The sequence below is a fragment of the Drosophila erecta genome, unplaced genomic scaffold (genome assembly GCF_003286155.1).
Source record: "Drosophila erecta strain 14021-0224.00,06,07 unplaced genomic scaffold, DereRS2 tig00000092-arrow-pilon, whole genome shotgun sequence".
Taxonomy (NCBI): Eukaryota; Metazoa; Arthropoda; class Insecta; order Diptera; family Drosophilidae; genus Drosophila; species Drosophila erecta.
In genome coordinates this window covers 2,222,521-2,238,893 of record NW_020825207.1, presented here as the reverse complement: position 1 = coordinate 2,238,893, position 16,373 = coordinate 2,222,521, and the positions used below count along the sequence as shown (strand labels likewise).

At 44.4% G+C, this 16,373-nt stretch overlaps 1 protein-coding gene across 1 annotated transcript in view; it reads right to left on the bottom strand.

The window, feature by feature from the left end:
- LOC6547935 overlaps positions 1 to 16,373 on the bottom strand; it is a 49,625-nt gene extending 33,252 nt beyond the window's left edge. Inside the window, exons 1-2 of the mRNA XM_001976324.3 lie at positions 15,949 to 16,373; positions 3,622 to 4,115 (exon numbers count right to left, since the gene is read on the bottom strand). Coding sequence (XP_001976360.3) covers positions 3,622 to 3,748 — 127 coding nt within the window. The 5' untranslated portion in view covers positions 3,749 to 4,115; positions 15,949 to 16,373. The remainder of the gene's footprint in view (positions 1 to 3,621; positions 4,116 to 15,948) is intronic.

Sequence of the window (16,373 nt, the reverse complement as noted above, 5' to 3'; positions counted from 1 at the left end):
TGAGTGCCAATTTACAAATCGAAAGGCAGCCGCCAATGCACAAACGGCAATCTCAAGCGGAATCAGAATCAGAATCGCAATCGAAATCGGAGCACACACGGAAATCGAGGGGGGTGGTGGTGGGGAAAAGGGGTGGGAACTCTGTGGCAAGCTGGAAAACATGAAAATCGAGCGCTTTAATATTTTGAGCCCATTGATTTTTGAGCCACCCGCTGGCCATCCGATGTGCCCGTAACCGTAGCCATGAACAAATCCTCAGCCGCACCCACTGGCTTTCCACATGCATATGTGTGGTGTTTGCTCAAAATGTTTTGCCCGGGATTTTCCACAAATTTTTCATTCATTCATTGGGACTGCTGGGAGCTGGGAAGTGGGAAGTGGGATCTGCGCCGCCGCTGCGGGTGAGTAATTTTTCAAGTATTTTCCATGTTTCCATTTTCCGACCATGTCTGTGTGCTGAGCTCCTGTTGCGGCTCAATGGGCGGGGGTCCTGCGCTGTCCTGGTATGTCCTGGTAAGTCCTTCGCCAATATCCCCGAAAATCAAAGATTAAAATGAGCAGCGAGAACGGCGGAGGTCCTTTCCGTATTTGCAGGAGTGCTTAGGCCCGGTCAGGGATCGGTTTTGATTTCCTCACCAGATGCTGCTGTTTTCCCCGACCGTCGCCAGCATTTTTCCACAAATTATTGTACAAATATTTGACTTTCAACGAGAGCGCCGCGAATGGTGCCAAGAAAAAGTGTAAAAAGATAAAAAAAAACCCGCGCTACACATTTATTGAATTAATGGATTATTTGTGCGTCAAAACAGCTGCGACCTCTTCCCGTTTGGATTTTTTAGCCTCCCCGGATTATTATTCAAATCGTTTTCCGACCTTTTTTATTGAAATCCTCTCGGAATTACCCTGTGTTCTTTGAATGGAAATCGAAGCCAATGTATTTAATTAGCTGCAAATTTAACGGGCTAATCCGTGAAACGTTATAGAAATTGAATCAAATTTTCAATTACACGGGGGTAATCAAAGTGTCATGAGGGAAATGTGAAAAATGCCAGCTAACATGGTGAACGATGATTGAGCGCCCGTTTTGATTGACAACCCATAAAAAAGCAAGTTCAAAGCATGGCCTTGTTATGTGCTATTATCATTCAAACTAAAATTTTAAGCATTGAAGGGTTCAAAATGACATTAGAATTCTCTTAAGAATGGCAAAGTAAATGGAATGAGTGGCAACAATGTTATTTCCATTTCTAGCACCCTTTTTTTTTACCAGAATTAGTACTGCAGTTAAGCATACCGTTTGCATGTTCAAATTACATTGAAATCGGGTAGCAGAGCCGGAAAAAAGGGCCGCAATCACAGAGCACAAAAACCATTTCACAATTTTCTGTTCCAATTGGCCAAAACACACACTCGCAAACGTTAAGTGGGGCTTTGGCCATTTGTAGGCTTGTGTTTAGTCGGTTTTTTTATGGCCCACATGAATTTCAGTTGTGGCCACTCCATCCGCAAAAACATACGGCGAAATAAAATCACAAAGCACACACACATGTGCCACAATTTGGCCAAAAAGCTGAACATTAAAATGCACTTGTTAACAAGTAATTTGTTGGGAATGGCAGATATTTGCTTATCGCAGCCATGAAATCAGTTTAGCCGACTAAAAAAGGTTGCATATTTGATTAGACATAGCCTCGTTAGGGGCATGAACCTTTTGGCCAGCGTGGTGGCAAAAGGGACAGTAGTTCGAGTGTGTGTGTGTGTGTGTGTGTGTGGCATAGTGGCGACCCTCTGGCAAACTAGGGGGTGAAAAACTATACCCTGCCTGGAGTACTTCCATGTGAGCAAGTGCATCACTTACAATTAAGATCGTAATCACTTCGAATGGTGTTATAAATAAGTCACGCTGTGTGGGCGCGGGGGGATTACCAGCCAGATTACCATAACGAGGCAGCATCTGAAAGCACTTAGGACCTCCTGCCCCAGCTTCACTGTATCTGAATGAGAGGCCATTCGGCATGAATTTAATCTTTATTGGAGGAGTCAGGGTGAGTCAAGTGCGCAAGTACTTGAAAATAATGCTTTATAAGGTCTGCTTTTGGTGCTGGTTCTGAAGACCGAGGTCTGGAATCTGGAATCTGGAATCTGCAGTCTGGAGTCTGGCATTCCGCTTCGACAAATCCCCGCAGGCGAGACAAAATCAATTTCAATCAAACAAATGCAGCGCGTCGAAGGCGGAGGAAGCAGGAGTCGGAGTCCCCAGACAAAATCCACTCAAGTGTACCAATAAAAACATGAAATAATTCGAGCCAGGCACAATTTTCTGGCTGCCACAGTTCCGAGGGGTGGTTTTTTTTACTTCATGGGTGCTGCTTTGAGTCACTGGAAATGAAATGAAATGCATGTAACGAAATAATTGAGAATAATCGAGTTTAAATCACATTTGGCTTTGACACGGCTGACAAAGACACAATGATGATCCCGATCACGAGGGGTTCCCAAAAACCAGAGGGTGACGAAGCGCTGAGGGGTGAACAAGGGCGAGCGAAAGTTCAACTGCGACCTTCCACATGCCGCACATCAAGCGGATGAACTGTCAAAAACAATCCTACAAGTTGCATTTTCCTAGTCCAAAAAGTCATATTTAATCTGGGGTTCGCTGAGTAGTCTTCATTTACTCTACGTCGTTGCAAATAAGTTTGCTTAAGCTGCTTGCGATCATTTGATCAATATTATGTCTCCCTTTCTTGATCTGCCCCTCGAAGTTGCAACTTCTGAATTGTCACACTTTGGTAATTACTGAAATTTACAATCGCAGCTGCAGTCACAACCGAGCTGCTCCCGCTGGGCTTTATTCCTCGAGCTGTGATCCCCGAGATCCGGAAAGTCAGAAACTAAATTCTCCTGTTTCCCATTTCCCCGTGCAATCAACCCTCAATGCCGCCAGATGTTTGGCCCGCTGGGTTACGCCTCCGTTAGGGTAATGGGAAATGGGAAAACTAAACGCAATCGTGGTCCGAGGTTTGCGTTGGGTTTGGGTTCGGGCCATGCCCCATTTATATAAACAAACTCATTGACATGTTCTCTAATTTCATTTGGATGTCCGTGAAATGTCATTAAAGAGGAGCGGAGAACGGCTGGGGGAAAAACAATTTGAAATGTTGAATTTTGTATGGGGAGCGGCAACGGCTCATGTCGTACACTGTGTTCTGAAAAATTCCATTAAATATTAAAAACAATGTCCTGTCTAGAGTTTTTTAATTCGAGTCTATGTTTTCTCCAGCTTTAATTGCAATTTACGGCACTGGCCAGTGGAAAGTGTTAATGTCTGAATTGGTTTTATTTTTATCGTGGTTGTTTTCGGCGCTGTGTTATTGACGCTGTTGTTGTGGCAACAACCCTGCATTAAATACAAAACATTTTCAACTGCTTTTCTGCGGTTACGCTGTTTATATTTCAATTGAGGTTTTCACGCAATTCGAAATGTGTTTGTTTGTTGTTTCTGCGATGCCTTTTATTTATTTACGCCGTGCCACTTCCGTGCGCTTTGTGTATCCCCAAATTATGTGGACCGGTCCGGGTTCGGGTCAGGGTTCAAGTGTGGGTTCGGGTTTGGGTACCTACCTTCGTCTGCAGTGGCGGGGTGCTGTTCACCTTGGACCACGGCAAGAGCTGTGACCAGGAGCAGGACCAGGAGCAGGAGAAAAGCCACCGGCTGCCGGGGGAAAACCGCAGCGGAAAATGTATCCATTTTCGCGGGTATTTCAATGAGAATCCTTTGCTTTTGCGTTGTTTTGGAGTCGCGACTTTTCCTAAAGACCGTTTATTATTTTTGTGTGCTCTCTAGGGTTCTTGGCCCCTACTATTGCCCTGTAATTGTTGCTTTAATTTTCCGTTTTCCGACGCTGTTTCGCGCTTTTCCTGGTTCTTGTTCGGCTTGCAGTGCTTTTCATAAGTTTCCCATTTGGCCAGGCAGGGGTTTCGTGTTTTTCTCGCTTTTTCCTGCAGCTGCTTGCATTTTCAATCTCATCTTTTTACTCGGGTCTTCTGCGCTCTGTGATTTGCTGTTCAGTGCGATTTTTCCGTCATCAATCGCTGGCTGCTGCTGACATTCGCCACTGAAAATAGAAAATGCCAAATTTTAAACAATGGAAAAACATTTGCGCGAATTAGTTTTCATTTATGCACAATTTGGAACAACGGGAACAGAAAGGAGCAACAAAATATTGAATTGCAAATTGAGTCGGAGAAATTCATGTAGAGTTGTTTCCCCTTTTGCGGAAAATTTCCATGCTGAACCAGATTTGAGTTGCCAAGAAAAATCTGCATACTGCCATGTGTTCGATCGAGCTTTATTAATAATACACACTCCTAATTCGATTTCCCCTCTAATGCCGCAGAAAAGTCAAGCTATTCCTGGGACTTTCAAATTGTAAGTATTTTCTATATTTCGATACAACAAAAAATGGTTCATATATTCGTGCTCGGTTTTATTCCTCTTCGCAAAGAATACTTTCCCATGAAGCCTGCCCAGTTGCTCAAGTTCCTGAAACTCTTTAAGTTGTGGGACATTGCGTTACCCAAGTTGCACGTAAACTTTCCAGCTGCGATCTGGGCAATTTTCACCTCTAACCAATTGGATCAGTGCGTCGACGCCTCTTCATTGAAATTCGTCGGGAACAAACTTTACGGACACGCCCACCGAGGGCGAAACACAAAAGGTGTCCCCCCGAGAAAACCCCACCCGCACTCGGTTGCCACCCACTCATTTGGAATGCAATTGCCCAGCACCGAACCCAATAAGTTTAATGATTTTGCTCCCCTTGCGGGACACGGGAATGACTTAAATATTTAAAGTGCCAGACAGACGGTCAAGCAGACAGTCGGGCCAGAAGGCCTGGGGCAGAGTACGAGTATCTGATGGATTACAGGCAAGTCTCGGCGGGCGGACGAGCTGCAGACCCACAGCTGGGTGACCCACAACCTTGGCAGTTGTGCCGAGGGCACTGTAAATAATAAATAAATAAATATTGTTATATTTAACAACAATGTCGGTGGCAGGCAGGGCAACATTTCGGCTACATTGCCCTCGCAAACAAACCGTTGCAATATGGAATATGGAAGTACATTTTTGTCAACCTTTCAGCATGCCAAAACAAATTGACCTCAATTTTTTATTACCCCCGATCCAGCCAGATGGAAATGCACAGGAAAAGTGAATTGTTTGCAGGGTGGCGTTTGGGGAAAACTACGCACTCCGTCGCTTGAGTTCTCGGCCAGGTGAAATACATAAGTTAATGCTGGCCGAATGCTAAGATTTAATATCTGGGCTGCGCCGCCCCAAATTTCCCAGGCACTTTCCCCTCAGCTTTTCCGGAGACTTTCCCTTTCGTGTGTGCGTTACTTATGTGCTCCACTTTATTTGCCTCTATTCTTCGCTTCCTTGAAGCAATTTAGCAGCATTTTGTTTGGCCAAAAGGGCTTACCAGTCCTCTAATATAAACACTAACACATGCGCGCACGCAAGGACGAACACACACACACATGGGGGCTTACATTGACACTTTAACGGGTAGCGAAACACAGGAGCGGATTGCTGAGGGAGAGGGCTGATCCTAGGGGTAAGGTGTGTACAGGGTATCAGCAAGACTTTTTAGAAATTGCTACTAAAAAAATAGTTTCTTCACAAAATTAATTTAACTTTTAAATATGGCCTAAAAATTGTTTAGTACTAAGTTCGCTCCTGTACTTTTGGCATTCAGTGAACACTTTCCCGCGGAGCTGCAGCAATGGAAACAGAAAAACAGAAACTGAAGCTGAAGCTGAGAATGAGACTGAGGAAAACTGGCTACAATGCATGAGTTGCCATTCATAATATTAGCGCGACGGGGCGAGTCGAACAAAGGCGCCACTGCCACCCCTTCATCGCCCCCAAAAAGGCGGAGGAGGTAAGGAAACTACACGTGTAGGTAAAGCAATCAACAAGCAGGATACGAGTCGAATGAGTAACATAAATAATAAAGAAAGCAGTGGGGGAGCTTCCAAGGAGGGCCAAGAAGTAGCAGGACCTGGCTCAGACATTTGTATGAATGATGTCTGAGGCCAGGACGACGCATGAATGGCAAATGGCGAATGGCGAATGGCGAAATGGGTGAGTGACGATTGGCAAGCTTCAGTGAGCCACCACCAACCACCCACCCACCCACCTGCCCAGTCGTTTTCCACCTGCCAGGGCTGGCCTGCTCGGAAAAGCCTGCTTATTTATGCTGCGCCTATTGCTGCCACTCGAGACCCAGGACGAGTGTGTATGCCCCATTTTAAGCCAGCGAACGGAATATGACGGCAAATAGAAAATATTTATGTATTATGCAAAGCGAAATGCGAGGCGAAGGAAGGCTTCCATCCAATAATGGAAACCTGTTGTCCGGAAAATCTAATTTTCGACATTCCCACACGGCGGCGACTTGGCCCATAACTCAGCCGGCGCAGGAGCACATGGTTATTTAATTTGGCCGTTCTGCAGCCCCTCCAAAACAATGGCCAGGTGCACGGGATGGCCACAAGGTGCGGAGTTGCCCAGGAAACTCCCCGAAAGATAAGATACGAATGTACACCTTCCTTGCAGGGTGTTGAGTGTGCCGCAGATTAGCGGAGTATTTCTCGGGCTATTATCGCACCCTTATCCTTCTCAAGCGGTTGTGAATACTCCAAGCTGACTTGTTTATACAACCATGGAACATAAAACTAAATATGGCCTATGGTATAAATATGTTCAGCCTGCTTTTAAATATATATATTATTAAATCTTTAAAAGCCTGTTGTAACTTGCATCTAGTTTGGGTTGCCGGCTTTAAACATTTTCTCTGGGATTCTTGTTAACATTTATTCCACACAACCGAGTGAACATTGCGAGAATTCTTAGCCAATTTGCATAAGTGATTTGCTCTCCCTTTTCATTCCCCACCACTGCGCTTTATTGGGTGCCATCCTCCCTGCTGATTCCTCCTTGAATCCGCATCCTGTGGGGTTCCAAAAGGCCTTCACCGCTCTTTTGTCTGTCTGTCTGTCTGTCTGTCTATCTGGGGCACAGGTGAGAAAGGTATGAAAAAAGTGTGTGTGAGATATGTGAGTGTCAGCAACGTGACGCTTATAAATTTATGAAGAAAACTCCTCTGTTGCCAGAGAAATGGAGAAATGGATGCCAGCCCCCTAAGGACCTCCCGTTGAGTTGAGCGTGAGACTGGACCATGTCAAATTGACAACTTGAGCATATAGCATCCTCTATATACACAGAGGATAATACACTTTTCCTCAATTACAGACCCATAAAGCACACGATATCTACTCGATACATAGTTTATATTTGGGGAATTGCTTGTCTGGTTCTGTTTGTTGGCTTGAATACTGGACTTGAAGCTGAAAAGTGCCATTCTTCTCTCTCTGTGCATCCGAAAAGGATGCAGAGAAGTTGTAGGACAGAGGGACACTACAGTAAGTGAAATTAATTAAAAAGGACGAATAGCGTTAGTCAAGGATTGTTGCCCGATGGAGCAGATGGATGGACTGGGACACACAATGAATGGGCAAAAAGATGTCAACACTTTGTTGGCGATGACGACGTCGTCACGTTGTTGTTGTCCTGTCTGTGAGGAGTCCGTCCCGGTGTCCTTTGGTCCACCGTCTCTCCATCTCCTAGCCATCATCCATTGTTGCTGCCATTGTTTCATATTGCTCTTCTCATTCTCGGCTCTTGGCAGTCTGCTGCTGTTTATGAAGTGGCAGGAACGAGTGGCGTTGTTAATAATAGAATGTTACTTCTATTTTAGCCGGCTTCGCGTTGCCATCTCCGTTCGGCCAAGGAGAGAATGTCGTTTCTCGGCTCGAGTTTCACGTCTCTGGACGTCTCTGGCTTTTTGTTTCTTGTTTTCCTTGCACTCGACAAAGAGTTTTCACTCCTACAAACTTTGCTTTCGCCCCTTGAAAAGTCTCATGGGAAGTGGCGAGGAGTCTTCTTCCCCGGCTGCTAGTTTAAATAATAGAGTTTAATATTTTATTGCAGTGACTTTTGCCGGCGACGGATTGCCGTGCAATAATTGCACATCCTTCTTAAGCTCTTAATTAAATATTTCAGGCAGTGCTAGTCGGTAAAAACAATATAAATGCCACTTGTAATCGGAGCTTTTATGTGTTTTCACAACTAATTGCATTTACATTGCCTGTCGCAAGCCAAAACACAATATTTTTGTAAAAAAAAAAATTATTTTTTCTTTGATTCTGCCAGTTTTATGTTTAAACATTGAACTGAGTACTTAGCCGAAATCCAAATCAAACAGAATTCAGGTATTCAAATTTCAACCGGTCGAAATCGCAGGGGAAAACTTAAAAGGTTTGGATTCCTGTCTATGCGAGCTATAGAAATTTTATTTTTATTTGCTAACATCTACTTTTAATTAAAATCAAAAAGCGAAAGCATGTTGGAATCGTGGATAAGAATGGGTTTATAAAAACAAACCAATTCCCCAGAGCAGAGACAAAACCATTGCAAGGCTCGTAAAATTTCAATGTCAACAATTTTCCACACACACACGGGGTCATAAAATATACTATATATATATATGTATAAGCGCCTGTGTGGGGGTGATACTATAGCCATCACAAAAAAATTGTTTATTTAAAGAAGGCAAATCCTGCATCCATGTTACTCCACTTTAAGCCTGTTTACAATTCGCTTTTTTCCATGTACTAAAAATGCATATTTATAACTGAAAAAATATAACATTGAGAAAAAATCTGCAGTGCAATATTTACCTTTTAATATTGCAAGCTATACTAATATCCGAGCATTCTGCAAATATTGTTGTATAAAAATAATGAAAACAAGTAAATAAACAGCGCAAATGTTGTGCTCATCCTTTCAAAAAAGCCAAGTATAAATAGTCTGATAAACTCCTAGTGTCGAACATATTTGTAGGGTGGAATCAGTACAGCAGCCTATAAACTCCTGGGATTTCGCTGTGCAGCACGACATATAGTACATACGCACACATGTACAAACTGAACCAATACATGAGCAGCAGCACACATACTCGCAGGAGGTCGCCGCGTATCCTTGGCACATTTCACATGGATAACAAATGCTTGGAAAATTATTTTCAAATGCGCCGCCAAAGCGAAAAGAAAAGGGAACCGCGAAGGGAGCTCATGTATGGGCCCCGACAATTTTCCTCCCATTTTTCACTTTACCCCTAAGGATTGAAGCGTGCTGTAATGGGCTTCTGATTTTGTACACTCGTATATTTCAATCCTTGTTTGGTTAGTTTATCCGCAGAATAGTTGCGCTTAAGATACAGAAAGGAGCATCCTTTGCATCCTTTGCACTGGCTTGACTTTTTGAAGGAGAACCGGAAGTCTCGCTGCGTTTGCATTGTGCGGTTTTCCTGCCTACGCGCCTGCCATCTCCCTTTGCCCGTTTTTCCTCTGGCTTCCGCTTTTCCTGCGAGTGTGTTAATTGGCGGTCTAGGTGTGTGATTGTGTGTGATTGTGTGCGATTTCATTTATTTGCTCAGGTGAGAAGAGCAACAGATTTATTCACCTTTTCCCGCCCTCCCCGCTCCTTTTGGCCCGTCAACTTAATTGGCTTCTGTGTGAAATTAATTGGATTTCTTTGCTCCTTATCTTTGCATTTTATTTTTTTATAACTGCTTTTATTATTTTTTAATTACCAAACGTAGTAGCTGAGATGCAGTTGCATAATTGGCTGAGATTTGATTCTCCATATACGGCTTTAAAATATGTGCAAGTATATTTTTGTAATAATTGATAAACGAGTTGTGAGTTGGTTTTCCAGCCATTAAATCCGAAAAATCACTTAACAGCCAAAGTTTATCAGGCCATTTATCACGTTTCTTACTATTACTATTCCTAAATGCTTTTACTCAACCCCATTTACCAGAAGTCTATCACTCGGTCCACGCCAAAGGATTAACATTAGCAAATACCTTTTGATATATGAACGGCTATCTGCGACAGTGCGGTGAATTTTAATTTCTCCCCACTAATGCAAAGTTAGTTAAGCGGACTTAGTTCAGCACGCGATCTTAATTATTAGGGGGCGAAACCCTTAGGGGTTGGGGGTCGCATTGCGTAAGCCCTGTCGCATACACCGAAAATAAAACTGAGCAGCAACCCTGTATCCTTATCAGTTGAAACACGTGAACGCGAGGACGATGAATAGCAAGCCTCGCTTTTTTATCTGTGTAGAGAAGAGAGTGGAGGCTTGAAAGGAGGCAGACGCAGACCACTTGGAACTGGGGTTCCGGACACGGCGGGCACTTAATGGCCATAACTGAAAGTGCCATTGACTGGGGCCCCGTCCATTTGCCCCTCGCTGCCTTCACCTGCTGGCGACAACCCCATGACGCCAGCCCCACGACCACACCCACTCCGCCCCTTTGGGGATTAGCTATGGCTCCGCCAAAGGGGATAAAGCGTGAGCTGCGTTGCAGAGGGTACTTTAGTTTTAAATAAAACCGTGACAAGAGGAGCAACTTACAGGGTTTTCAGGGGCATGAAACTAAAGGGCCTCAAATACATCTTCAAGTTTTATACCAACTGAACTGGCTAAGAGAGCTTTATGATTGCCTTTAAAGATACAGAAATGTATGCAGAAAACAAGCTACCAAAGAAAATAAAATTGAGTTAGTAAGGGTATTTTGCATTCGGCTTAGTAGTAAGCAGCTTACATTGTGTCAGGTTTATTTTTCGTTTTTTTTTTTTTCGTCCTGAGTGGCACTACGACATATGCACAAAGAAACGCGCATGCAAAGAGGTGAGTAGGGTGTGTGGAAAAGCGTGGGGAAGAGGGGGCGTCAGGAAAACCCAGCAGGCGCTGCGGCACGCACCACGCAAACATTTTTCATCGTTAGCAGTCATAAAGAAGACAAAACCAGGCATCAGACCACCCCTTCCCCACAGCTCTTCCATCTCCCTAGGCCATGGCCACCCCCATTTTCCATTTTCCACAAAGTGGCCAGCCGGAGACAGACCACAACTAATGTAAAAACAAACGCGACACCAGCGACCAAAACCAATTTGCACAATGCACTAATGTGGAGTGGAAAGACGCATCACATTAATTTTCATATCACTTTTCATAGCTTTTGGGCAGCTGCACGTTTTTCACTTGCAAAAAGTTACCAAAAACTGAACTATGCTCGGTACATAATAATAGAAATATTAATTTATAGTAAAAAGTACGCCTATCTTTACACTCCCATCCTTAAATCGCACTTTTCGCTATTCTCGGGACCACAGTGCAGTCTGTATAGACAGTAACCCGAGCTGTTCTGCCAGCATATTGGTTGTGCACACACGTGTTTTGTTCTTTTTTACGAGTGTGTATGTGGCGCCAGCGGAACACCCACACGTTCGCCCTCGCCCCGCCACGCCCCGCCCACTTCTGAGCCTTTTCCAAGGCGGCGAACGACGGGGCAACGCGAGGGGAGGGGCAGGCGGCGACTAGGCGTGAATTATGACCTATTGAAACCTCAAACAAGACCCATGCCGAACAACAACAGCAACTCGGAGACTCACTTTCCCCCTTCCTTACCCCTTTCCGCTCTTCAGGACGCTCCTCCTTTGCCGCCCCCTTTGCCCCGCCCGTCTGCAATTTTTACTTTATGACTTTATTCTGTCCTCGTTTTATGCATTTTTTATGCCGCTCCGTTGCGGTTTTCTCACTTTGTTGGCCGACAAATCCACTAACATGTCGAAAAGCCACCCCTTTGGCCCCGAACGGGTTAATATATCCCATATAGCCGCTCCCCCTCCGATCCTGTTCCCGTTTGCATTTGTTATCCCTGCTGCATTATTTATGCATTATTTAGTTGGAGCGACAATTATTGGCTGTCGGACAGCTTAATGGGTGTGGGTTAATGTGCTCCACATGTGAAAAATGAGGGTATTATGAAACTTTAGCACCCGTAGAGGCGATTGCCAGCTTAAAGTTACCCAACTAATGGCGTATAGCGGAGTAGTTTAAAGCATAAGTTCGGATCTAGCCAGTTTTAAATTATGTACACACAAGATTGTAATTTAAGACCCATGAACCCCTTTGCTCACATTTCGTATCCGCACGATAATCATTCGCCTTAGCATGTGCACCATAAAAGGTCCAGCAAAACTCCAATTAAAATGCATCTAAAAAAAGTATCCACGTGTCGACATTTGGGTCCAATAAAAATATGAAACGAACCGCCTCGTGTCGTGATAAAAATCTATAGTTAGAAACTGAAACTACCAAAAAATGAAACGTAAACAAGCCGAGAATTTGTTGCCACCCAAACTGATGGAACAGACACATAAAAGTGCGGCCAGTTCGGTTGGCTTTAATGCAGTTATACAAGTATATCCGAAAAGGAAAACTTGGGGCCGAGCAGCGGAAAAAGTGGGAAAAGTTGAAGTGAGGAAATTGCGTGCGAAAGGGAAGAAAATTTATTGGAAAAACAGGACGAAGAACGAAATTAAACACGCGCAGTGGAGCCGCCGCACATTTCGCTTCCCTCGCATAAAAAGTCTGAATTATGCTCCATAATAAAAAGTTATGACTGTAAAATTTTTTAATTGCACATTTGGGAGTTTCCCCACTTTTTTCCTGTTTATTTAATTTGAAATTCGTTGTTGGCTCAGACACCACAAGCAATTTCATTGGCCGACTTCATGCAGCCAACAAATGTGTCAATATCTTGGAAAAGCGACCAGGACAAAGTTTTGCCATTGCGGTTAAGCCCAAGTTAAATACTTTAAGCAAATGCCCCGGCCAAAAACAGCTGCCAAAATAACTCTCCTTATTTGTACTGCATATAGAATTATTCAGCCTTTGTTCTCGCTTTGCAGCTTCGGAGCTTTGGAGCAGCAATTAAATGCCCGGCGGACAAATGTGCTGCTCACCGAGTTTTCCACAGAAGTGTTTTCCTTGAGTGACTCGACTTCGGCGGCTGGAAATTAAATTATTATTATTGGCAAACTTCGAGGCTTCGAGACCTGCCGAGGAAAGATGAGGCCCGGAGTTCTGGGAATGAAAGCCGAGATTGACAGGGAAATTTGATAGACGCCCCTAACTTGAATGTAAATACAAATACAAATTTAATACACTGTTTGTCTAGGGAACTCGAGGGAGTACCACTCGGTTTGCAAATGCTACTGGGGAACAGAGTGAATATGATATGAGTTTCAACAAGGTGCCAATCCAACCTGCTTCACAATTTCGCTCTGGAATTTAACTGTCATTCAATCAAATAGTACTTTAAAAATTCAGGGTTTGTGAGCAAAAACATGACTGAACACTACAATGCAAATATAATTTGCACATGTATTGTTTAACATTTAAATAGTTATTTTTATGAATGCTATCCTTGTTCGGGGTTTTTTAATGGCTGTCCGCCTCATTTGCATTTGTTTCATGAACTCGATTACTAGAAATATTTATAGCGCGAGTTTTTCTTTTAAATATTTAAGCCAACTAATCCCAAGTGGTGGAATTCCAAGCTCCTTCCGCAACTTTGTTGTTTTATGTCCTCAATGCCCCACTTTGGTTTCGCCCTCCCCACCAAAGAATTTTCTTCTCTTTTCAGCAAATGACATCTGCCGTCCATCTGCATTTTTGTTGGCGGAGTGTCTGGCTAATTTGCTTCTCCTTTGCTTTAATCTGGGCGAGTAAATTTACAAATTAATTAAAACAACAAACAAACGAGCGAAAAAAATGCCTGAAAAAGCTGGGGGGAGAAAGTGAGACGCGCAACAGTCGCGGGGCCAAAAGTCAAGAATATTTTAAACAGGAGCGTGGCCAAAGGAAAAAAATATCCCCAAAAACACAGACAAACAGCGAAATTAAGGCACTAAAAACCCAGGCAGACAACAACAATGAGTAGTTGAAAAGGCCAAAATACCGGGATGAGGACGCCGAATTTGGGAGCAGGCTTGGATATCCTCCTCCTTGTTTGCCAGAAAATTCAAGGGACACCGACCACGAGGAGCAACAACAAGGAGGAGCAGGAAAACACGGCAGAGGCAACAAGAGCAGGGTAAAAAACAACATTCAGAGCCGTCGGCAAATGTAAAAAAGTCAAAAGTGGCAAAAACGTTGGTAGATGGTAGATGGTAGATGATGATGGGGCAAAGGACCTTTTCTGCGGTCGGGCTGGGAAAAGCGCGTGGAAACGCACAGAAGTAATAATAATAAAAGAGGGAGCGCTCCAAGAAGTGGGGAGCTGCTCGGCAGTTTGGTGGGGGGGAGGGGGTTCTGGGCGGTTTTTGGGGTGCTAGGCGATTTCAGTGAGCCGAGAGTAAATTATAAATTAACGCTGCAGGCGACGCGAGGTCAACTTGGTGGTGTCCTTTGCTCCTTCACCTCACTTTCTGCCGCTTCTCCATCGTTTTGCGCTGTTTTTTGCCGCTTTGACTCACGAACATACACGCATGGCCCAAGGATCCATGTCCTTTCCAAAAACCAAAGTAGGCAGTGTGTCACGACTATGTAATACCCAGTACCCATCGCTTGTCAGTCTGAAGTATTTCGCCCAATCATGCAGCATTTCACTCCTTTTCACGTATTCTGGCATAGTGATTGCTTTAAAAGATATAGCTTTCCTTTGTTTGGTTCATATTCTAAGTGTCTAAGCTGGCAAACTATGCTCCAAACTCTAAAAACGCTGGGTATCCGGTAAAAAAATGTAAACACGAAAAACACACATACAATGGGAGCTCGGCACGCGGCCTCAACTGACCGCAAAAAACATAACGAGAGAAAGAGAGAAAAGGGCGGAAAAGCGGGGGGAGCTGGGAAAACCCCGGGGGAGGGGCAAGGAAGGGTGGTGGTTGGAGGGTGGAGGGCGGCGAGCGTGGACAAGTGCTTCAATTGGCGTTGGTGGCAATAGTAAATTCTCTGCTGGTCGCTTTTTGGCGAGGGTATTTTCCGAATTACCAACGTGGAGTTCAAGTGCAGCTGGTGGTGGGAGGTGGTGAGCAGGAAAGGGGATGAAAAGCTGAGGGGGCGAGTGGCTTCCCACCAGATGACATGATAATTGAAAGTAAGTTGAGATTTGGCCAAGAGCTTAAGGGCGGAATAATCTGAAATTCCACTTGCTGGTTAATAAAGTTAGCGCAGCAAACTGACTGGAAAAAAGGAGTTGCGGGGATTGAGACTGAAGTTCGGAGATAATTGAATGAGAATGCACTTATCCATTCGATTGTTCTCGTTTTAGTTTGTGCTTTGGATAAAAGTATGCTGACATGTACTATAACTTTAAAAGTGAAATGATCAGAATTAACCACTAATGGTTCCCAAAATAATGCACTAACTTCTTGGGAAAGACTTCCCAAAATTTAAATTTAAATTTATGTCCAAAAAGTTTTAAATAGCGTAGTTTTTTTTCTTTCACAACTTTATGGAAAGTTGAATTTAGTGAGCTCCCTTCTTCCCAAAACGATTTCACTAGCCAAGTTTAAAGTGTGCTTGGCTGATGGTTGCACTTTTATTCCTGTTCCCGGGGGATCCCCTGCTGCCCCTGCTCCCCTGCTGCTCCCCCTGCCTCCCGTCCTCCTCCCCCGGGAGATTATTCACCCAGTCATGCATTCATCCAGGCGATGTCCATGACAAATATGCGGGAAACATGAACATGAGTCCCGAGGGGCGGGGCTGACGGGCACGCAGCCCCCAGCGAACAGGTGTGGGGGCTTGAAGGGGGTGAAATGGGAGGGGCGGTGGGAGCCGAGAGGGGGCGGGGCACGCGTGCACAATTAAAAGTTTCATTGACTCGCAACATGGACATGAACGGACATCCGCTTGCACAGGATCCTTGGGGAGGAGGGCGGTCCGATATTCGTGCATAAACTTGTGCCTAGTTCGCTGTCATGATTCGAATTTACTTTCCCGATAAAAGATATGCAAATTACTTTGTTATTTAATCCTCGTGTGTAATCCGCTTGGCGTCATGCTGCAGTACCTTGAGCTCAGAGCTTATAATTCTCAATCACACTGACACTGTGCCACACGGATCTGCGGCAGTTGCAGCAGCAACATTTCACGGCAACACCAACTTCAGAATACTGCGATTATACGACTTTGGATGTCCAGAAGGGTATTCAATTACTCGGCTTGGCACCCTGTGTTTCTCACGCGACGAACTGGCCACACAAAGGATCTTTTGGCACTGGGCTCGCTCACTTTCTGGATTGACTACCGATTTCGGGACTCGATTTCTAGCACATCTTGCCACACAACCATTTTCGATCGAACACAACGATTTGAACGCAACAGCCGCGCGTCTTGCGATTTCGAATTCGAGTACCACAACGCTTGAATCTCTCGGCAATACTAA